This window comes from Pan paniscus, chromosome 11 (assembly GCF_029289425.2).
Source record: "Pan paniscus chromosome 11, NHGRI_mPanPan1-v2.0_pri, whole genome shotgun sequence".
NCBI lineage: Eukaryota > Metazoa > Chordata > Mammalia > Primates > Hominidae > Pan > Pan paniscus.
Window position 1 is genome coordinate 50,438,492 of NC_073260.2, and position 22,956 is coordinate 50,461,447.

General features: G+C 46.4%; 3 protein-coding genes across 5 annotated transcripts in view; 1 reads left to right on the forward strand and 2 right to left on the reverse strand.

Moving 5' to 3' along the window:
- SHC3 (SHC adaptor protein 3) overlaps positions 1-17,702 on the forward strand; it is a 306,014-nt gene extending 288,312 nt beyond the window's left edge. For all 3 annotated transcript variants that reach the window (XM_055091804.2, XM_024930043.4, XM_034967681.3), the window contains one exon: positions 9,883-17,702. In XM_055091804.2, coding sequence (XP_054947779.1) covers positions 9,883-10,011 — 129 coding nt within the window. In that variant the 3' untranslated portion in view covers positions 10,012-17,702. The remainder of the gene's footprint in view (positions 1-9,882) is intronic.
- Positions 15,290-15,949, reverse strand: LOC103783056 (uncharacterized). Its single transcript, XM_055091805.2, has one exon. The coding sequence runs from the start codon at positions 15,947-15,949 to the stop codon at positions 15,290-15,292; it is 660 nt and encodes a 219-aa protein (XP_054947780.1).
- On the reverse strand, positions 17,364-22,409 carry S1PR3 (sphingosine-1-phosphate receptor 3). Its single transcript, XM_003806320.5, has one exon. The coding sequence runs from the start codon at positions 22,264-22,266 to the stop codon at positions 21,130-21,132; it is 1,137 nt and encodes a 378-aa protein (XP_003806368.1). The 5' UTR covers positions 22,267-22,409; the 3' UTR covers positions 17,364-21,129.
- Between the last annotated feature and the right edge of the window lie 547 nt (positions 22,410-22,956).

Here is a 22,956-nt window from a genome sequence, read left to right on the forward strand (position 1 = left end):
AGAATACGCTGCATATTTCTTAACGATTTTAATTTCCCACACTTTTGAGTTGCTTCTCAGGCTCCCAAGCATCCTTGGGCCTAAATAAACCCAGCCTTTCTGAATGCATGGAGCTTGATTCCTTCCCACTGAGCTGCTGGCAGCTTTGATCTGTGGGATCTGATTTTCTTCTACTCTTAGAATTTCTCAGATGATTAAAAATATTGTAAGCAACTCAAAGAGACCTTGTTGATAAGGCTTATCAAGCTGGCCTCAGAGTTTATTCTGGGCTCCTGACTCCTGAAGGGCAATCAGCTCTCATGCTAAGATCAGGGTGGGCCTGAGGCCCCAGGCTGACCTCTCTCCCTGAGTGTTCGCTTCTCATAGAGGAAGCCTGCGCCTGCCCTCCCTTCCAAAGAAGGCAAGGCCAGGAGTGGCTGATTCACTCAAACCCATCACATGCCTGGAAAAACCTTCCAAGCTGTTTATGGTTGTTGTGAGACCTCAGTTCTTGTCTTCTTGATTTAGAAGAATTTGAGCAAAAGACAACACAGCAAGGGAGATGCAAAATAGTGCAATTTATTACAAAGGAGAAAGAATATTTTGAAAGTTAGGTGCAGAATAGACAGTACACCGTAAGAGAATTCAGGGCAGGCTTCGGGGTAAGGATGAGACAAATCCATAAATAAATAAGATGCACTTATTTTAAAGACAGGCACTAGGGGAGACTCCCTTTATGGGAGGCTTTCATGATTATTCATAAGGAGGTGTTGCTATAAGCATGTTCGGATGGTCCTCTGGGTGCACATGCGCAGTAGCTGTACATGCTTCTTCATAAGTCACATCTCATTAGCATCTTAAATCTCCACCCAGGGTTGTGTTTTTTTGCTATTATGATGAGCAAAGGGTCATTCTGAGGACAAGTAAATTTAAAGTGCGCATGCTTTCTAGAAGGGGAAATTCCTTACTGAAGATAGCTGTGCTTGAATTAGCTGGACTACAGTGTGAATGCTGAGGCTTATTGTGTTGACTGTACGTCCCACGGTTGCCACGTCCCAAAAACTTCCTTGACTACCTATCCCGCCGCAAAGCCACAGGTGACGGTGGCCAGACTGGTGGAGCAGGCTTTGAAGAAGGAAGTGGGAGGTCTGAGCTTTCCCCACTGTAGGAATTTCCCCCCTCCCCCAACCCTCCCTTCCTGCGCTGAAGTGTCCTTGAATCTCCTTCTAGGCTCCTGGAGCCCCGAGGGGACCGCCAAAGTGTTTAAATAGTGCCCGAGGCTCTTCAGGTTCCTGCCCTGGGTCTTGGCTAAGATCATGGTCCAGCCCTGTGGGGGGATGTGGGGTGGGGTGGAGTTCCCTGCTCAGCAAAATGAACTGAGGCCTCAGTTCTGTTTGCTGGAGGACCAGCTGACTTCTCTCATTGACATTGTGCCTTTGTTCGCTACAAAGGAAATATGGAAATTACGCAGCCCATTCAGTCACCTCTGGCTCGGGCAAGTCGTGTGACTTACCCATTCCGTGGAAGTTCTGAGTGGGAAAGACCACCCCGTAGTCTTGCTCTGGAAGCCCCCAGGGGCAGGCAGAGTCCTGAGAATGCTCCAGGGCCGACCTCCTCCCATTTTATTCACCAGTCATATATCCTGGGTATCCAGGTAGGGCTGTGTGTGACAGAGTTGTTCCATGGCTAAAAAAGAAACGTCTTAGAGGGCAACACCAGGCAATGCGGAAGGAGCCCTCCAGCTCTCAAGGTTCAGATTCCTAGCACTGTGTTCTACTGGCCCCGAGGGGTGCCGGAAACCCTCAGTTTCCACCTGGTGCAGGACAGAGGAGCCTCACCTGGGATGGCCCAAGGCAGGTGAGCCCCGGCATCCAGGCAGGGTTCACGGAGAGCCACTGCTCACTTTCCTGTGGTACTTCCTTCTCTCTGCCTGGTTTGCTTCTGGTTTGTGGGTTTTTACACAGGTTTCAGGTTAGTTTTGTGGGTCAGCCATGCTTTCCCAGAGGTGACCTGGGCCTAGGCCTTCCACTCTGTGAGCCAATCTGGTGCTGTCTTTGGTCACTGAGGTCATGGCTGTGGGGACATTGAGTGCGGTGGTGTTGGCCTCCCTACTCTGGCAGCTGAGTGAAGACTTCTTTGTGGTTTCTTGAGCAGTGACTCATCAAATGCTGTCCTGGAGGTTTCATGGAGATGGCACAGTTCCCAAGGTAGCCTGGGCTTTTCCCTGAGGCAGAAGGAGACTACCCCTCTATCCAGCTGCAGAGCTCCTGAAAAATCGTTTTTAAGGTAGAATTGGCAGGGATGATAGTCAATACTAACACGAGTGTACTTTCCATACAGTTGGAACAAAAGTTTCAAACCTGATTCTGCTAGAATATTAGTGTTCCAGAAGGGTGGTGCAACTGGCGGGCATCTCCTGTGTGGGCGCTGAAGCTCAGTGTGAAATGTCCCTGTGAGGTCAAACTGGGGCTGCAGCTCAGCAGATCCCTACAGCTCCCCTGGGCACCTCCCCAAGCCCTGAGTGTCCTCATGAGGCCCATGTGTGCCACCATAGGGCAGGAGGCTCTCCCCTGCATCCTTCCACCACTGGGCACTTTGGAGGATCACCAAGGTACCGCACCCAGTGGCAGAGCTCCACCCAGACACACAACCCTGCAAACAGACATTTGTGCCCAGCTTAGTCACTGCTGATAGAGGAGACGTGGAGAGTTGGTGAGGGGGACTCACCTGTGTCCCCTCCCCTATGCCTGTACATTCCACTCGCAACACCCACATACTGAGGTTGGCCTGCCCACTTTGCTCTCCTCCTGGGCCTGCATCTCCTACTGCACATGAGGGCGGTTTTGTGCCAGCCCCTGCAAGGGCTTCTGTAAGGACGATTTATCCGTCTCATTCTGTTGCTGGTGATAGTTTAGTGTCCCCCTAGATCCTGGCACCAGAAACTGTCCCTGTTTTGTCCTGCTTTGACTTGGACGTACGTCACAGCCAGAGGAGGAGCCCTCACCTTCCCACCAACCACCTGGGGACCTGAAGGAGGCCCAGAGGGAAGGATGAATATGACAAGTCAGACCTGCTGTTGTCCACAGACCACAGAGGCCCCCACACCCACAATGTGGCACAAAGGAGTCTGCCCCACAACTGGCACCCCACCTCCCTGCCCTGCTGCCTCTCACCCTCCACCTTCACCTCTCACCCCCACCCTTCCTATCTTCCACCTTCCAACCCCCTGTCACCTCTCCCTCTTTCACCCCTTAACCTGACCCCCACTCTCCTTACTTTTGGGCACTGGGGGTGATGCCTGCTGACCACAGGCCACACAGAGCTGAGTGTTCATTTCTGCCCTAGCCTAGGGAAGAAGCATATTTTAATTAAGCTGCTGTGAAACCTTGGGGATCTCTACCTAAAAACAATACACGTTTTTAACAGTAACGGTCTACAAAAATCAAATCAAAGAAGTAATTCCTTACTATGAACCATTCCAGAGGCTCCAAAGTGCCCTTGTTTTAGGAGTAGGAGATGTTGCTTTCATTTCTTTGTAAAACCTCACTTCCTCCAGCTTCTCTCCCTGAAAACCGAGAACCACCCAGTGCTCTCAAGCTGAATATTCATTTATTATTTTTGTTTTTAAATAGACTTTATTTGATATTATTTAATAAATATTGTAAAGAACTGACACCTTGACAATATTGAGTATTCCTATCCATAAATATGAAATATCTCTCCATTTATTTAGTTCTTCTTTGATTTCTTTTATTGGACTTTTGTAGTTTTCCTCATATAGATCTCATAGGTATTTTGTTAGATTTATACCTATTTCATTTTCAGGGGTGCCAATGTAAATGGTATTGCATTTTAAATTTTAAATTCCACGTGTTCATTGCTGATATATAGGAAAGTGATTAACTTTTGTATATTTACCTTATGTCCTGCAACCTTACTATAATCACAATTAGTTCAAGGAGTTTTTCTTCTAGACAATCATGCCATCTGTGAACAAAGGCAGTTTCATTTTTTCCTTCCCAATCAGTATGCCTTTTTTTTCTTTTCTATCTTACTGTCTTACTTTTGGACACTGTAGGTGAGGCCTTCTGACCACAGGCCACACAGATTCAAGTGCGCACTTCTTCCCCAGCTTAGAGAAGAGGCATATATTAATTAAGCTGCCGTGAAACCTTAGAGACTTCTACCTAAAAATGGCAACACATTTTTAGCAATAATGGTTTACAAAAATGAAATCAAAAAAGAAATTCTATAGGTTTTCTTTGGAATATTAGGACTTCCAGTACGATATTGAAATGGAGTGGTGAGAGGGAATATCCTTGTCTTGTTCTTGATTTTTGAGTTCCTCAGTATCAGATATAATGTTAGCGGTAGGGTTTTTTTGTAGATATTCTTTTTTTTTTCTCTGAGACAGAGTCTTGCTCTGTCGCTCAGGCTGGAGTGCAGTGGCATGATCTCAGTTCACTGCAGCCTCCATCTCCCAGGTTCAAGCGATTTTCCTGCCTCGGCCTTCCAAGTAGCTGGGATTACAGGTACCCACCACGACGTCCGGCTAATTTTTGAATTTTTTTTGGTAGAGATGGGGTTACACTGTGTTGGCCAGGCTGATCTTAAACTCCTGACCTCAAATGATCCGCCTGCCTTGGCCTCCCAAAGTGCTGGGATTACAGGTATGAGCCACCATGCCCAGCCCATAGATATTCTTTATCAAGTTGAGGAATTTCCTCTCCTACTTTATCAAGAGGGTTTTCTTTAAAAAAAAAAAAAAAAAGAAAAAAGAAAAAAAGAAAGAAAAAAAACTACTTTATCAAGAGTTTTTTTTTTTTTAATAACATTTTTAAATTACAGTTTAAGTTCTGGGATACCTGTGCAGAACATGCAGGTTTGTTACATAGGTATACACGTGCCATGATGGTTTGCTGTGCCTATCAACCCATCATCTACATTAGGTATTTCTCCTAATGCTATCCCTAGCCCCCCACCCCCTGACAGGCCCTGGTGTGTGATGTTCCCCTCCCTGTGTCCATGTGTTCTCATTGTTCAATTCCCACTTATGAGTGAGGGCATGTGGTGTTTGGTTTTCTGTTCCTGTGTTAGTTTGCTGAGAATGATGGTTTCCAGCTTCATCCATGTCCCTGCAAAGGACATGAACTCATCCTTTTTTTATGGCTGCATAGTATTCCATGGTGTATATGCCACATTTTCTTTATCCGGTCTATCATTGATGAGCATTTGGATTGGTTCCAAGTCTTTGCTAATGTGAACAGTGCTGCAATAAATGCACGTGTGCATGTGTCTTTTTAGTAGAATGATTTAAAATCCTTTGGGTATATACCGAGTAATGGAATTGCTGGGTCAAATGGTATTTCTGGTTCTAGATCTTTGAGGAATCACCACACTGTCTTCCACAATGTTTGAACTAATTTACACTCCCACCAACAGTGTAAAAGTGTTCCTATTTTTCCACATCCTCTCCAGCATCTGTTGTTTCCTGACTTTTTAATGATCACCACTCTAACTGGCATGAGATAGTATCTCATTGTGGTTTTGATTTGCATTTCTGTAATCACCACTGATGATGAGCTTCTTTTCATACGTTTGTTGGCTGAATAAATGTCTTCTTTTGAAAAGTGTCTGTTCATATCCTTTGGCCACTTTTTGATGGGGTTGTTTTTTTCATGTAACTTTGTTTAAGTTCTTTGTAGATTCTGGATATTAGCCCTTTGTCAGATGGGTAGATTGCAAAAATTTTCTCCCATTCTGTAGGTTACCTGTTCACTCTGATGATAGTTTCTTTTGCTGTGCAGAAGCTCTTTTGTTTAATTAGATCCCATTTGTCAATTTTGGCTTTTGTTGCCATTGCTTTTTGTATTTTAGTCATGAAGTCTTTGCCCATGCCTTTGTCCTGAATGTATTGCCTAGGTTTTCTTCTACGGTTTTTATGGTTTTAGGTCTTACATTTAAGTCTTTAATTCATCTTGAGTTAATTTTTATATAAGATGTAAGAAAGGGGTCCAGTTTCTGTTTTCTGCATAGGGCTAGCCAGTTTTCCCAACACCATTTATTAAATAGTGAATCCTTTCCCCATTGCATGTTTCTGTCAGGTTTGTCAAAGATCAGATGGTAGTGTATGTGTGGTGTTATTTCTGAGGCCTCTGTTTTGTTCCATTGGTTTATATATCTGTTTCAGTACTAGTACCATGCTGTTTTGGTTACTCTAGCCTTGTAGTATAATTTGAAGTCAGGTAGTATGACGCCTCCAGCTTTGTTCTTTCTGCTTACAATTGTCTTGGCTATGTGGGCTCTTTTTTGGTTCCGTATGAAATTTAAAGTAGTTTTTTCTAATTCTATGAAGAAAGTCAATGGTAGCTTGATGGGGATAGCATTGAATCTATAAATTACTTTGGACAGTATGGCCATTTTCACGATATTGATTCTTCCTATCCATGAGCATGGAATGTGTTTCCATTGTTTGTGGAAAAAAAAGACCTTTTTTTTAAAGAAAAAATCTCTTGGTAAGATTTGTTGGATTTTGTCAAATGCTTTGTCTGCATCCATTGATATGATCATGTGATTTTTCTTCTTTAACATGATGGATAAAAGCAATTGATTTCTGAATATTGGACCAACTTCGCATACCTGAAATAAATTCTACTTGGTTGTGGTGTATAATTCTTTTTATACATTGTTGGGTTCAATTTGCCAATATTTGTTGAGCATTTTTGCATCTATGTTCATAAGAGATATTGCACTATAGTTTTCTTTTAATATCTTTGTTTGGATTTGGTATTCAGGTAATGCTGGCTTCATAGAATGAGGAAGTATGTTCTCTGATTCTATCTTCTGAGAAAGACTGTAGGGAATTGAAATAAATTATTCCTTAAATGCTTGATGGAATTCACTAGTGAACCCATCTAGGCCTTGTGTTTTCTGTTTCAGAAGGTTATTAATTATTGGTTCAATTTCTTTAATACATATATGCCTATTCTGCTTGTTTATTTCTTCTTGTGTGAGTTTTGGCAAGTTGTGTCTTTCAAGGAATTTTTAAATTTAGATTATCAAATTTATGAGCATAGAGCCATCCATAATACAGATGTTCCTCAACCTAGGATGAGCTTACATCCCAATAAACCTATCATATGTTGGGAATATTGTAAACCAAATGCAAATAAGATCCTGATAAACTGGTCACAAAGTTGAATTCCGTTATTCCTGTATTTCTTTATTGTCTTCTTAATGTTCTTGGGATCTGTTGTGGGGTCCCCTCTTTTCTTTCTTATATTGATAATTTGGGTCTTATCATCTTTTTTTCTTAGCCTGGCTAGAGGTTTTTTGGGCCTTATCATCTTTTTTTCTTAGCCTGGCTAGAGGTTTATCAATTTTATTGATATTTTCAAAGAACAAGCTTTTGGTTTCATTTATTTTTTCTACTGATTTGCTGTTTTCAATTTATTGATTTCTGCCCTAATTTTTATCTATTATTTCTTTCCTCCTGCTTACTTTAGATTAATTTGTTCTTCTTTTTCTAGTTTCCTAAGGTGGAAGCTTAGATGATTAATTTTAGACTTTTCTTAATTTCTAGTATATGCACATTTTAGTCTCTTCTGTAGCCTGACTAGAATGAAGGCTTTCATCTTGATTTTTATTTCCTCTTTACGATGCACAGCCTCAACCAGTTGTCTGGGGTTAACATTCCATGTGTCTTCACTGTGGCAGAATCCTTGCAGGTGTGTCTGGAGTCTAAGTTTGTCCTGGCTGCCCAGTGGTTTTAATCAGCCATCAGAATTTCTAGTGCATAACGGGTGGGTCCACACAGAGAGTTCTGTTGGCTATAAGTTCTCTGGGCAGAAGCCAGACTTGAGTATTTATGGCAATGAAGTGAACTAGCCTCTCTATTTCCTTAGTCAGTAAATACATATATGTGTGTTTATGTTGGCCAGCCTGTATACTGAAATATGCTAACTGGTGGTTCTCAGCTTTGGCAGCATGTTGGAATCACTGGAGGAGCCTAAGACACTTGGTGTCCAGGCCCCACCCTGAGCTCCTTATGGAATTGGCCTGGGGCCTGGGCTGTGGCTACTAAAAGGTCCTCAGGAGTATTGGAGGTGAGACCACATTGAGACTATTGTCTCAGACACTTCCCTGCCCTAAATCACTCTTCACCCATTCCAGTTCACCCAGAACTTACGTGAGTGTCAGTCATTAAGGAATGAGAGTAAGGAGTCAATGTTAAGGCAACACCCCAATACTGGTCTCAAGCTGAGTTCCTGGGTGCCCCTGGCTTCCAAATAAGTATGCTTCTTGAGTTACTCAGGGGGTCTTTCTGGGGCAGGAATGCTGAGGAGCCCCAAGAGAATTAAACAACCTCAGTAGAAAGATGCTGGGAAGTCTTGCAAAAAGCTTCCTTTTGAACTTGCCCAACAGGTTACATCCTTAGTGAGGCTTAGTGCCCAACAATCAGGAGACCCTCTGGTCCTGAGAGCTCTTCTCCCTCTGGTGCTTACAGAGATGGGGGGAGAGGGTTCCTGCAGGGGGAAAACATTCTAATTTCAAAGTTTTTCTGTTCCTTCAGGTGCTAATTGGTAGAGCCATGAGCAGATGGTATGAACTTCTCAGAGCACCTTGGGTGGGGATTTCCAATATGCACACCTGAAGTATAGATTTGGGATGGGAGCAGGATGGGGGTTGAAAGTCCAGAGGCTGATGTTTCTTTGGTAGGTTGATGGAGGGGGAGGGACAAGAGTGGCCACATTAGTGGAAGCAGGAGTCACAATGAGAATTTGGGGAAAAGAGAATATTGGGGAAAACAGGAGAATGAACATTGCCTCAGGAGTCCCTGCAGGAGGGCGAGGAGAGCTGGGTGTCCCATGATAGGATGGGCTCCTGGAAACTCATCTGCACACACTGATGGAGAGGAGACCACTGCTAAGGCTGGAGAGCGAAGCCAGGGAATTCAGCTGACCCTCGAGCATAGCCGCGAGGGTGGCCTGTGAGGGTGAATGGACCTAGCCAGGTGGCTGCTTTCTGCCCCCATCTCCCACTTATCAAACATGCAACTCCCAGGAGATTGTGTCCAGACCTCCTCGAAAGATTGCTCCTGACAGGCCCCACCCCACCTTTTTCAAGTGTGAGTGATATCTGTGAATGTGCCGGCTCAGAGTGGAGGCGGCTGATGGACCCCAGGGACCACAGTGCAGGCCAGCAAGCAGGGCAGAGTGTTCAACCTCCTCTCCCCTAACATGGCATTAAAAGTTTATGGGCAGGCTGTAGAATTGAAAGCCCAGGAACACGGAGCCTGTACCTCTGACCCAGCCTGGCTCACTCTCCAGTGGGGGAATGCAGGGGCAATAGGAGCTCCTCTGGGGAACTGTGAGGCTTGCCCCTGGTGGGTGCCCAGGATGTCTGGAGAGGAAGGAAGGCTGCCTGGAGGTGCTGGCATTGAGGTAGGGCCAGGCTCAGGTGGAAGACACTAATTCTGGGCCGGGAGATGTCCATGCAAAGGCCTAGAGGTGGGAGGGTCATGGGAGCCTGCAGAGCCCAGTTCAGGGCTATCCTGAGAGGGCCAGGGAGGGAGCAGGAGAGACAGGTGAGGTGACCTTGGTTGGTGAAGGTGGAGGAGGCCATGCCTATAGGACAGTGGGCTGGGACATTCCAGAGCTGAGTCCTAGGGGCCTGGGCTTATGGTTACTGAAAGGTCTTCAGGTAGTTTGGAGGTGAGCCCAACCAATGAAATGGATTGGCCGTTGCTCTTTGCAGACAGCATCTCTAAAGTGGTGGACGCCCCTTGTCCCCTCCTCCTTTCCTTCTGGGCCAGTTCAGATGGTCTGGCTGATTCTGAGCAAACCATGTTCTCTTTTTGCTGCCTGTGAGATGTGCTTAACCTTTCCTTTGCTTCATTCGTAGATCCGGACAAAGGACAGAGTCTTTGACAGTATCAGCCACCTCATCAACCACCACCTAGAAAGCAGCCTGCCCATTGTCTCTGCAGGGAGTGAGCTGTGTCTCCAGCAGCCAGTGGAGAGGAAGCAGTGACCTGGCCAGCACTGCTCCCAGCACTGCGCACCAGGTCAGGAGGACCTGGAGTGGACTAGAATCAGGGCTGCTGGAACTGGGACAGCTGCCTGTGGCTCAGAGCCTTCTTCAAAAGCTTCAAAAGGAAGGCTTCCTTTAAGGTCAAGTTTCATAAACTTGGTTCTGAATTTCTCATATGCATATTAAAGGTGTACATACCTATACATCCTGTACAAATTATCCCTCTATATTTATATTTTTTAAGACTAAGAAAGATGTAAGACTAATGTTCTGTGCTATATGTTTTTAATGAAAAAAAAAAAAGTTTAACTGTAGTTGTCCAGGCAAAAATTTAATTCAACTGACCCATCCCACCGGGAAATGCCACTAGGAAGGTGTAGCCTGCAGTTTTACCTAATAAGCACAACTGGAGGGGAATAGAAACACAGAATTGTGAGGGAATCGCAAGGCATGCTGCTCAGAGCATGCCTAGCCCTGCACTGAAAGCTATGAGATACTGGTTCTGAGGCATGGCTGTGCTTGCTGGTGGGAGCGGGCATCCTCCCTTGGCCTCCCTGGGACACCTCCTGTGCTCCCTGCACTGCACTCCACGTGCCTGGGGTGTCCAGCACCACACAACTCGCTGCAGCTTCACTAAAGAACAGGTGGCACTCCAGCTTCTCCGGGTCCTGCTGAGCACAGGGCCCCGCCACCCTTGACCCCAGTTGTGCGAGGAGTACTTGGGAATTCATTTCATGCCAAAATGGCACAAAATAAGCTTCACCAACCAAGATTTTGATTGACAAGTGCTTCCCTGTTCTCATGTATCTAATGCTAAAATGGGTATTTGTAGAAGGGTGGTCGGGGCAAATTCCTGGTTTGTGTCTCCCTCTAGTCAGCGGTTGACTACAGGCTGCTTATGGTAGTTGCTAGTAAAGTCCCCCGCCCGCCTTATACAATAGGGGAGAAGCCTGTGTGACAGCAAGAGCAGGCACCCATCCCAGAGCTCAGTCCCGAAGACTCAGGTATTGAGGCTTCTGGGGCTGCATGTGCCAGAAACCCAGGAGTCACTGGAATCCATTTGAGGTACTGCCTCTGGCATGAGGGATGGGGGAAAGGCCTGCTGTCCCAACAACAAGGTTTCTCAGTTGCTGCAGGGAAGAGCATGTGCCTGCCCCCACTCTTTGTCTTGACTCCCTTTCTTCCAGGTAAAATACTGTCATTTCCTGAGGAGTCATTTGGTGTTAGAAAGCTGGCAATGTTTATACCTTTCAAATACTATCTGGGCTGAGACTGCCCTGTGATTTTCACAGATGCCCTTTAAAGAATAGATGGATCCATTTGCTTGCTGGCAGCTTGGCTCTCATTCTGGTGAGACCCCACAGGGTACAGCACCCTGTAGGGTACGGGTCAGCAGAACAGAAAGACACACTAAACACGCTTAGAGTTGGATAGTGATAAATCTCATCCTGTAAGGAGAGTTATGAGGAGACTGAAAAATCTGGCAGATAATAATACTGCTAAGTTCTAATGCCAATGGTATGAGCCCCATTTCTGCCTTGGGGTGTGCGTGTGGCCAGATGGAAGGACAGGTTAGAGCTAACCAGTGAGGATGAGTCAGGGCAGGCCCCAGCCTTCATACATGGCCTTCTAGGGAGTCTTTGCCTTTGAGGGTCCAATGAATTTGAGATGACAGTGAAGTCAGTGTTCTAGAATGTTCTGCAGTGGATTGAAACTCTGGAGACTCTGACACTACTGTAGACTGCACTGCTGTTTCCTGAAATGGTTTTGGCTTCAGGCATCATGTGGATACTCTGCTTAGTAATCCAGAAGCAGACGGCTCCACGGGGATGCTGGCAGCAGCTGCATCAGGCTCCTGCCCCAAGACAGCATAGACTTGGGTGCTCTGAGAGCTGCCCTGCACGTCTGTCCTCTGGGAGGCTGGGAGCCCTGGAGAGACACACACAGCTCTGACCCACCTGTGCACGAATGTGCACCACATAGAAAAATGTGCGAAATGACCTTCTTTCAACATTCATGCATTCCCCACTTGTGAAAGGTCAAAATGCTATTATAACATTCAGGGACAATAGCAAAGTAGGAAATGCAAGTTAGGAGCTGTGAATGCTGCAACATTTGATTTACTTTATTTTTCTCTTGGGGGGACTTGAATGGTAACCTGCAGCTTTAGTAACTCTTGCTGTGAAGTCAGTGTCTAGTTCGATGGTGATAGAAAATATATATAATATTTTTTGCATGAGAATCAATTTAGGAAATTTAAAGTATTGGAGTCGAATTTTTTCTTTTTAATATTAATTCAAAATATACATTTTTAAGCTCAGATTATATATTGGTTACACTAGAATAGTGCCAGTGAAGTGAGCAGGCTTCAGACATAGCAGATGGCAGCGATTTTCTAATCTTTGTTCCCTCCCATTTGTAAAGTGGGTTAGAGCACACATTAGTTATCCCAACTCCTCCCTCCAGCACTGTGTGGTGGGCCATTCCTGTCAGCGTCACAGACACATGGGGAAACTGAGGCTGGGGCTGGTGCCACACCTTGCTGGAGGCCATGTTGTCATCTGGCTGCAGAGCTCTTCTGCTCACTCAGCCTTTCCTGAGCCCTGCTATGTGCCAGCCTGTGCTTTGAGCTCAGGATTCCAAGGCAAAAGCAATTGAGGCTCCTCCCTGTCTAGCCTGGGCCCCTCTTCCCCACACTTTCTCAGGCCACATCTCTGCCTGGGCAGGGCAGGGAAGCTGAACAATGAACTCAGCGGGAATGGCATTAGGCCTTGCGTTCCAGGGCCTCAGGCTTCCAGGGCACAGTCGCTGCTGCTGTGCTGGGCCACCCTGGTCCTGCAGAGTGCACCTGGGCCCTGCTGCCCCTCCAATGGGCACCCCCAACACTTAACCCCAAACTCTGTGTCTTCTGGGAGTACAAGGTGGGGGCCAGCAGTCCTAAAACGGCCCCTCTGCCCTTACCGAGTGGCCCTAGAGACCCCCACCCACCTCCCCTAACCCCACGAATGAATCAGCTGTGCTTCAAATGACATCTCTGTCCCACGGAGGCCGGCTGGGCCTCTCATGGGGGTGCTCATTGTGGTTTAAGTCAGCTTTGATTCTTGACCTCCAAGGCTGCCTCTGAGTAGCTAACTGGAGAATCGGGTGGGGAGGTGAAAAACACCGCAGTCAAATGACTCAATCTTTAATCCTGTGCTTAAGACACCACTGTTGCTGTTTTTTATATTTGAAGCACCCAAAGACTGGGCGTCCGCTCAGCCTTGATGAGCGAGTGGCTATTTTGTCAGGCCATCTATGATGTTGGGATAATGGACAAAGGCCTGATTGGGCCATATATGGCCTTCTTTAGGGCCTCCTGGAGGTGGAGGAAGTTGTGGGTAATTTCTAATAAAGACAGGAAATGACAAGCCATGTGTGTACGTAAAGGCCTAACTTAAAAGGAAGGACAGGCCCAGGGAAGGGTGGACCCTAAAGGGCCCATGTGCCAGGGGAACAGTGGACATGTGTGTCCAGCCCAACTTCCATGCCTGGTGCTGGGATTCTGAAGGTGGCCCCCAGCTCCCAAAATAAAGCTTTCCTTTTCAGTAGCGTCCGACACTTGGGTAGCTTCTTTCTATAAGCAGTGCTTGAAGATGGACGTCTGGGTCCTCATTTCCTCCAAACTGGCTGCCACCTGAAGGCAGTCACACATTTCTTTTCTGTTGGGCTGAGCTGGGCAGAAGCCTCAGACTATAGGCCTTTCCAGGGCAGAGGCAATGCGGGCCACGAGTAGATACCTCCATCCAGCCTCCACCCTGGCACACCCAGAACGGCGTGGACTCAGGCGGGTTGCTGGATTTCTCTGAGCCTTGGCGTGCTCTACACTACAGGGCTATACATGTTCCCAGCTTGAGGGCGTGCTGGGGATCAACAAATATATGAAACATATAAGCGCAATGATTTTCTAAAATTGTGCATTCCCAGCGTGCCCATTGGTTCTCTCTCGCTGGCCCAACTTTGCATGCTGTCCATAAATCCCTTTCTGTGGACGGTGACAGTAGGATTGGGAGTGAGTGGGAAGATTGTGGAAAGATTGCAAAGAGGTCATTGCAGGACTCAGACAGACCTTGCAGTGGGTTTCAGAGTAATACTCAGGTTCTCCCGTGGAACTTTCAAAGCTGGCTCTAAGAAAGATGAAGAGGACAAACCCACTCCTGGACATAGTGCCAACCTAGAACTGTCAGCTCCACACAGGATCACAGGGAAGGGAGCTTGGTAAGACAGCCCAGTAGAGGGCCCTGCTTTTCAGAAGAGGAAACTGGAGCCATGCAAGGGGCTGGGGATCAACTTAGGAAAGAGCACAGGACTCACAGTCCTGGGCCTGCACGTAAAGCTAGCCCCCTGCCCCATGGAAATGGCAAGCAGTGCTTCCCTCCAGGGGTTCTACATCTGTGCTCCATCTCAAAATGCATAAAAGCCTGAGTCATTCAGATGGGAGAGACAGTGTTTCTATTTCCTCTTAGTTGGGGTTCCTCCAGAAGGAGACCCTGAGAGAGGACTTGAGGGTATGTAGTTTATGTGAGTGAAGATCCCGGAAGTAGGGAGAGAAGGAAGCTGATGAGGAAGGCGTGCATTATCAAGTAAGTTACCGTCATGTGCACAACTGGAGCTGAATCCCACTGGGGAACCCCGAGAGACAGAGCTGACACCCCAGAGTTCACCCAGCAAGGCGGGGAGACAGCTGGGGTATTTATTCACCAAGTCTATCACTTATGAAAGGCTGTTTCTGGAAACAATTTCTGACTGGCCCTTCACACACCTGAGCTTACTTCCTAAGCCAGGGATGTCCCTGAGCTGAGACAGGCGTTCGTGACAAGCAGACTTGGAGTGGAAGGCAGGCATCAGAACCACCCTGTGAGCTGGTTCAGACAAAGATTGCAGGCCCTTCCACCACCCCCTGGCCCCGCCAAGTTCCTGACTCCCTAGGTCTGGAGTGGGGCCCGGGAATTTGCATTTCAAAAAATCTCGAGGTGATGCTGGTGCAGCTGCTCTGAAGTCTTGACTTTGAGAACCACTCACTAGTGAGAGTTTCCAGCCCTTACCTGTCTCTTATTGATGGCTTTCCCCCCTCTAATTTATAATTATGTTTTCACACCACTTCATGTCACAGATCCCAGGGTCCGTGCTGTGAATTTAAAAGTGGAGAATTAATAAGCATTTATAACTCCATGCAACCATTGCTGGCAGCTTAAATGCCATCTGCCAGCCACAATTTATTTATAATGGGGTTTATACATATTTATAAGTTTGCAAGCAACAAATGCACAGTTTTAAAACTGGCACATTTTATAGCAGCCAGAAAAATTGCAACTTTATACCAGGACTTGTGAATGTGAATTGCATATGTATATACATATACGCATATACTTACATTGATTAAACATGGATCTGCATCTCTGTACACACGCAGATTGGCTCTGTGTTGTGCACCTTGGGACTCCTCCCTGGGCTTTGGTTTTACAGCTAAGTAGGAAGTCAAACAAACGTGAAGAATTTGGGAATTGGCAGGCTGTGGCATCAGCCATGGAGGATGGTCCTGGATGCTGTAGGATGTGGGATCCAGCACAAAGAGAACAAGAACAGGACATGAGGACCACAGGGGTTGGGGGAACCCACTGTGGGAAATGACAGAGAAGCCAGCGGGGGAAGACAAAGAAAGAAGAAGGTGGAGGCAGAATAAAGGTGAGAAGACGGGAAGGGGAGGATAAAACAAGTCTAGATTTAGATCTTCCTTCATGCAGCCATGCATAGCTGTCTGACGCCAGCAGGGAAGGAGGAGAAAGGGAAGGTGTGGTGGAGGAGGCTGCGCTCGTGATGTCATGCTTTCGTGTATTCCCAGGTGCAGCTGCATATACTTGGCACAGTTTCTTGGGATTTCTAGCCAGCTTCTTGGCCTCATTTGTGCATTAGTTAATATGTGGCCGGCCCTGTACTGGGATGGTGGGATAGAGAAGTGAATGTATGAGGCCTCTGCCTGAGTTTATAACCTAGAAAGAAATAAAGACACACACACACACAAAGGTGTTGGAGTGTGACAAGCCTTAAGGTACCCGTGTGTCCAGGTAAACTAGAACCAGCAAGGGTGGAGTGCCCAGGTCAGTCTGGGGACTCTGGAGGCTTCGCACTGCAGGCGTCAGATACTGAGTGTTAGTGGCATGGAGAAGAGTGTGGAAGGCTCAGGATGGGGGTGGACAGCCTGGAGTTGTCACTCTCAGTAGAGATGCTAGAAGGGGCGGGAGGTGATCCCAGCCTCCCTTCTTTCCTCCTCCTGGCTGTCACAGATGCTCTGAATTGATGAATCCTTCAGGCCAAAAACACACAGGCTCCTTCCCTAGGTCTGGAAAAACGGTTCTTGCTGAAAAAGCACCAGGAATAAAATCTCATACAATTTTAGGTGTCTATTTTGTTGTCTCACCTTGAAATACTGCAGACAGAAAAACATGCACATGGGGAGCTGTGGTCCTGAGCTTTGAGGTAATGAATTCCCACTCATGTGATCATTTTTACCATAACCAAAGTTTCTAACCATCAAAATCAAGTGACAATTAAAACAGGCATTAATGGATAAATATGTCTTTAAATATTAATGGGGTTAATTTTGTTAACAACTATGTGTTGGTTGCAAGTGGAATGTTCTCTGTTCATTTGACTTTTGAATATAACTTGTTCCAGAATATTGTAAAATTAAGTATGTGAATGTTTCTTTGTATTCAGAATTAAACATTTGGTGTTAAAATCCCAGGATTAGGAGACAACTCCATGTAAATTTAATGTGTAATAATAAGATAATAACTTTTTAAAAAGCATTTGGATGGCAAATTATACATACTGACAAATGAATATTATCTGAAAGTTGTTTTGTTTCCATTAACTTTTGTGAAACAAAAAGAATTACTGTAACAGTCTATGTCTTGGCATATTGCCAATTCACCACTTTCTACTTTGTGCTGGAACAGAACTGGCTTTTTTGACATCCCTGAGGAGTGGAAATGCAAAACGAATTTCAAGTTCTCTAATCTTTGTTCTATGACAAATGAAAAAACCTAAGTTACCTGGTCAGTGTTTTGGAGATTTGACAACACAGCAGGTGAAGAGAATTAGCTTAAATTCCCTCCTCCCTTTCGATAAATCCACAGGGATTCCTTCACTCTGTCAGGAAATGGTGTGGTTTCCAAGCATGAGCCCTTCATGATCTGTCTGGTGCATTTCTGTGCTCCTGGGATCGCCAAGTGCAGGCACGGCATCGCATCCCCAGGTGTCATCCTGTGACCCAGGAGGGGAAGATGACACACCCAATTTAGGTAATGCTGCACTTCTTGTTATAATTGGTTATTGGAAAATGTGCCTTTATTATCGGAACAGTGGTGTGCGCATTTCTGATTATGGAGCTAACTTTTGGATATCTGACTTAGATACTAAAAACATTTGGGTGTTGCGGTTTTGCACTTGTAGATACAACTTAAAAGCATGAAACTGGTGATTTAATTAGATGTTTTCTATAAAATGCACCTTGTTACATTTCTGTGAAAGGGTCTTACCAGCGTGGAATAACTGGCTCAAGGGTTGAGAGAAACAACCATTTTCTAAACAGTGAATTGTTTAAAGGACTATACATGTAAGTCTGCAGGCAATAAAGGCTGTTGTGAAAAGTATCTTTCATTTGGATGATGGATTTTGTATTGCCTCACAAAAGAGAGGAGGGGAGCTTGAAACTTTTCTCTAAGAAGTAGGTATTTTCAGTGATTCCCTGGGGGACTGCTTAAAAAACAGTCACAACAAAGCCTCGTCCCATTCATCAAGGCTGCGGAATGAAAATGCATCCAGGCAGATGTACTCCTAGAGGACTCACCTTACTAGCTCTGGGGCGGGCAGCTGCGTCCTCACTTGCGTTGGGACATTTCATCATGAGTTGTAACAAGCATCGCTACCAGAACAGTTATGCCAAGCACTGGCCTCCTCTTTACATAGCAAGTGGGACAGAGAGGCTAAAATGGACCGTTTGTGTGGGAGAAAGCTAGTGTGCAAAGGTTGGCTCTGACCTATTCTCTCCTGCTGCATAAACAACAGCAAATGGGGCAGGACAAGAGGTCCCATGTCTTTGAGCTGCACTTTTATTACCATGGATCTTAGAAATTTCTCCCTATCAAAAGACCATTCTCAAAATAGTATGACCTACCAAAATTGGTGTAAATAGCACCCAAGGCACAGAAGCTTCATTAAAATACCACCTATGATAGTGGGTAAGAAGAAACGGGAAAGGTTATTTGGGGTTCTGAATGTGGTTTAATTCCTGAAACGCTGAGAAACACAGGTGGGTAGCAAGCCTGCAACAATAGTGTGCACCCCTACAGTGGGGAGGGCACCCGGTGAAAACGATAAAACAATCCCATCACACGGACTACGAAGAGTGGGTTTCCACAAAGGCTTTTGGTTTTATTATTATTATTTTTAACAAACATACATTGGAAATAGTAAAGGTTTCTAATTGAAAAGAGACCTAATGCATAGTTTCTCTGCAGCATAGAAGACCACCTGTTTCCAAACTTCAAGGTTAGGGCTTTGAAACATTCGCTGCTAAATTATCTCCAGCTGGCTAGCTAGTTAGGCATATTGGTGCACATTGGTATCAAAGGTGATTATTTTTTGCATTTAGCAAATGAGCGCTATTACTTTTTTGATGTATTTTTAATTCAGATTGCTCAAAAGTCTTGTTATTTCAAGGGAGCCTTATGTCATACCACAAATATTGATACCTCCTAGTGGAAATGGTGGCTGTGGGCTCCCTAGTAGAGTTAATGGATGAAGGCTGAGACACTTAGATACTGGGGACATCAGGGTTATGGAGCAAAGTGTTATGAACAATAGCTACACAGAGCTCCAAGGCTCCCAAAGCAACTCATAACTATAACACAGATAAAGTTTCAAAGTCATTTCATCACCTATGTGAAAATGCAATACTGAATGTTTTGGCTCTCTGATGCATTTTGTTGTTGTTTTATTTATTATTATTATTATTTTTTGAGACAGAGGGTCGCTCTGTCACCCAGGCTGGAGTGCAGTGGTGCGATCTCGGCTCACTGCAATCTCCGCCTCCCGGGTTTGAGCAACTCTCCAGCCTCAGCCTCCCGAGTAGCTGGGACTACAGGCACACGCTATCGCATCCAGCTAATTTTTGTATTTTTGGTAGAAACAGGATTTCACCATGTTGGCCAGGCTGGTCACAAACTCCTGACCTCAGGTGATCCACCCGCCTCAGCCTCCCAAAGTGCTGGGATTACAGGTGTGAGCCACTGCGCCCAGCCTGTTGTTGTTTTCTTAATCCAGTACTTTAACGTTTTACTGTCCTAGAAATGCCCTGGGTTTTCTCATGCTATTTCATAAGAGAATATGCTACTTTTCATTGATGTCAAGAAGGCAACAGAAATGCTCCTGGGGAAGATCTCCTTACAAATAGGTTTCATCTCATCAGTAACAAAAATTAGAAAAGCCTTTGGTCAGCCCATGGAGGTGAGTTACTCTGAACCTACGAAAATGTCTCTTTATAAGAGCAAATTGCATCAGATGACAAAACAGGAATCAATTTCTCTTAGAAAAAGTTAGTAATGTGTTAAGACTACTCTTTTAGGTTTTATTCAGGCAAATGCTCACTGAACCTAAAATACTTTAGGGGACTCTGATGGGAGGTTCCTTTGAACGCTGGTTGGTTTTGTCCTTGTTTTTAAAGAGAACTCAACACAGCAACTGTGTGCTTATGAAATTTCTACAAACGTGTTCACTTTTCTTTCCATCTATTTGTATAACACGTACAATCCTTGGGGAAGAGCATGTACAAAAATGTCTTCTAAGTAATCCCTTTACAAGGTAAACAGACTGCTACGGGTTCAACTTATGTTGAAAAGTAAAATTACAGCATCACATAGGTATTATTACATTACTCTGAAGAATGCATAAACTGCCAGATCACATTTTCTAACCTGAAAATTAAACTTCTTTCACTGATAGTCACGATCAGTGCCAGCTTTCAGGACGCTGTGAAACTGCCGGTGGCCACAGCTACTTAGCTGTGATGCCACAGGGGATTACTGACTTGCTGCTTTTCTAATATAAAAACAAACTCAACATAGAATCAAAGTGCTGTCTTGTGAATCTCTGCTCATTTCCTGGACAGCTTCCATTTCCTGAAGCAGACCCCTGCCCCACTGGCGTGGGAAGGTGAGCCAGGCCAGCCGTCCGCTTCTGCTTCTCCTTCATAGGCTCTTTCTTTGGCCCATCTGGGGGCACAAGCTCCTGGGTGATCTTGGCTGGCTCTTCTGTAATTTGCAGAAACCTGAAAACCATCACATCATTGGGCTTTGGAATATGATTAAAATTACGCAGGGACAAATGACTGAAAGGACAGGACACAGGGCTGGTGTGGGTCAGACCCACACATCTGGGGCCAGCCTTGGACAAGCCTTTTTGGGGAATTTGAACTTTTAAAACTTGGTTAACATGAGATTCATGTCAGTCTAAGGAGACCAGGGATGGCATGTCCACCTAGTTCAAAACAATGTCCTTGTACTGGGGGTTCAGTCTGAACCCACTTGTATAACCTGTTACCTGTGTGTTGTATGGAGATTCTATGTAGGTACCACATGGCAAACACCTGCAACACAAATTCTGTGTAACATAGAGATGTACGAATATACAAGCATCCATTCTACGCACAGGAAATGTAGTGTAAAATCATCAAAACACCATTCAGAGGCACACGGAGAATCACACAGCATTGTGTGGCCCACGACCTTCCCTCTCTGTGAACAACAGGGAGGGTGTCTAGGATGCAGCAGAAGGCAGTGGATGATGTCAGCAGCTTAGTACATCTGAAAGACTCTGGAGCCCAAAGTGGACAAGGCACGTTGTTTACATTGAAACGGGGTGGTGATTCCTTGGGCCCCCTCTGTAAGAGACATCCACACTGGGCAGGCTGTTGGTCAAAGTAAGGTAGATCTCCCGAGTCACAGCTCTCGAGGGGCTCCTGTGGAAGCGACGCATGCAATAAATAAGAACACAGCCGCAGAGCAGGGCGCATGGAGACGATCAGTTGCAGAAGATCCCATTCTGAAGTGCTGCGTTCTTGTCCATGATGCAGGATGAGGGGGCTGTGTGGGGCAGGTCTTCCTTGACCTTCGGAGAGTGGCTGCTATTGTTGCTGCTGCTTGATTTACTTCTGCTTGGGTCGAGCGCAGGCTGGATGGGTGAGGCGCGGGCCCCCCGTCCCCTGACCAGGCAGTTGCAGACCAGACGGAAGAAGGCCCGCCGCATCTCCTTGCTGGCCAGCGTGTAGATGACCGGGTTCATGGCCGAGTTGAGCACAGCCAACACGATGAACCACTGAGCCTTGAAGAGGACGGGGCACGCCTGCACCCTGCAGGCCACATCAATGAGGAAGAGGATGAAGAGTGGGGACCAGCAGGCGATGAACACGCTCACCACAATCACCACGGTCCGCAGCAGTGCCATGGACCGCTCTGAGTTGTTGTGGTTGGCCACCTTACGGCTGCTGGACTTCACCAGGAAGTAGATGCGTGCGTAGAGGATCACGATGGTCACCAGGATGGCCGTGAAGATGCTGATGCAGAAGGCAATGTACTTCTTGGAGTAGAGGGGCAGGATGGTAGAGCAGTCAGGGAGATTGTGCAGGCAGTTCCAGCCCAGAATGGGCAGGGCGCCCAGCGTGAAGGCAATGAGCCAGCACATCCCGATCAGGAGGAAGACGCGGTGCCTCTTGTTGGCGTCGTAAGGCCTCATTTTGATCATTGTCAAGTGCCGCTCGATGGCGATGGCCAGTAAGCTGCAGGTGGACGCCCCAAGGGCCACGAACATACTGCCCTCCCTGAGGAACCAGACCGTGGGAGACAGGCTGAACGTCTTCTTGCCAGACATCAGAATGTTGACCTTGTAAGCGATGCCGGCCAGCAGGTCGCAGAGAGCCAGGTTGCCAATGAAAAAGTACATGCGGTTGTGAAATTTATTGTTTTTCCAGATGGCAATCAAAACCATCAGGTTCTCCAAGACGATGAAGCTGCAGATGACCAAGAAGAGCACGGTGGTGAGCGTGCTGCCCTCGGAGGCCTCCTTCAGCCTGCCCGCCAACTTCCCCACGTACTGGTAATGCTCCCGCAGGGTCTCGTTCCCCCGCACCGGCTGGAGACGCGGCGGGAGGGCAGTTGCCATCACTTGGCATTCACAGACGATTAGCTCCAAAATCCACGAGAGGGCGCCCCAGGAACATTCATTTCAAAGGGAAGCGGGGCTGAGGTTCCGGCTTCAGTCAGCAAGGCGTGCAGGCCAGACTCCAGCGAGGGCGTTGAAAAAGGGCTCCTGCCAACAGATAAAAAGAGGGAGCGACCATTGATAAAACGATCGCCGCCTACGGGGCCACGGCAACGCTGTTGGAGAAAGGCATGAAAAACGTGGAAGTACTGGGATGGCTAGCCACGTCAGGCTGCAGAGAGGGTCTTTAGACACAGGCTAAATTCCTAAGTGATTGGGGGACACCATGGGAAGCGATTTGGTGTCTGGAGTTGCCGGGAAGGGAAATTCAGTGCATGAATTATTGAATCCTGTAACAAAGATACACAGACCCAAGTACAGCTTACATCTGGAAATCTCCAGGCACTAGAAAATGCTAACTAGTCCTCATCTAGGGCATGGGAGCTGGTGACCCATTATCCCAGTTACTCAGGGAAAAGCAGGATTTTCTCAGGACCAAAAAGCAGGATGGAATCTGAATGATGCCGGCTCAATTTCTAAAACCTCCCTGGTGAGTTTTACAGTGACATCGTGGGAAGCTCCCGCACTTCCCAGATGGCGTCCCCTGGATCCAGGCCCAGAAATCAGGTCTGTATGGGCTGTAGGTCGGCC

What these genes read in the sequence shown, in the direction of transcription:
- S1PR3 (XM_003806320.5), bottom strand. Translation starts at nt 22,266, where the DNA reads ATGGCAACTGCCCTCCCGCCGCGTCTCCAGCCGGTGCGGGGGAACGAG.
- LOC103783056 (XM_055091805.2), bottom strand. Translation starts at nt 15,949, where the DNA reads ATGAGGCCAAGAAGCTGGCTAGAAATCCCAAGAAACTGTGCCAAGTAT.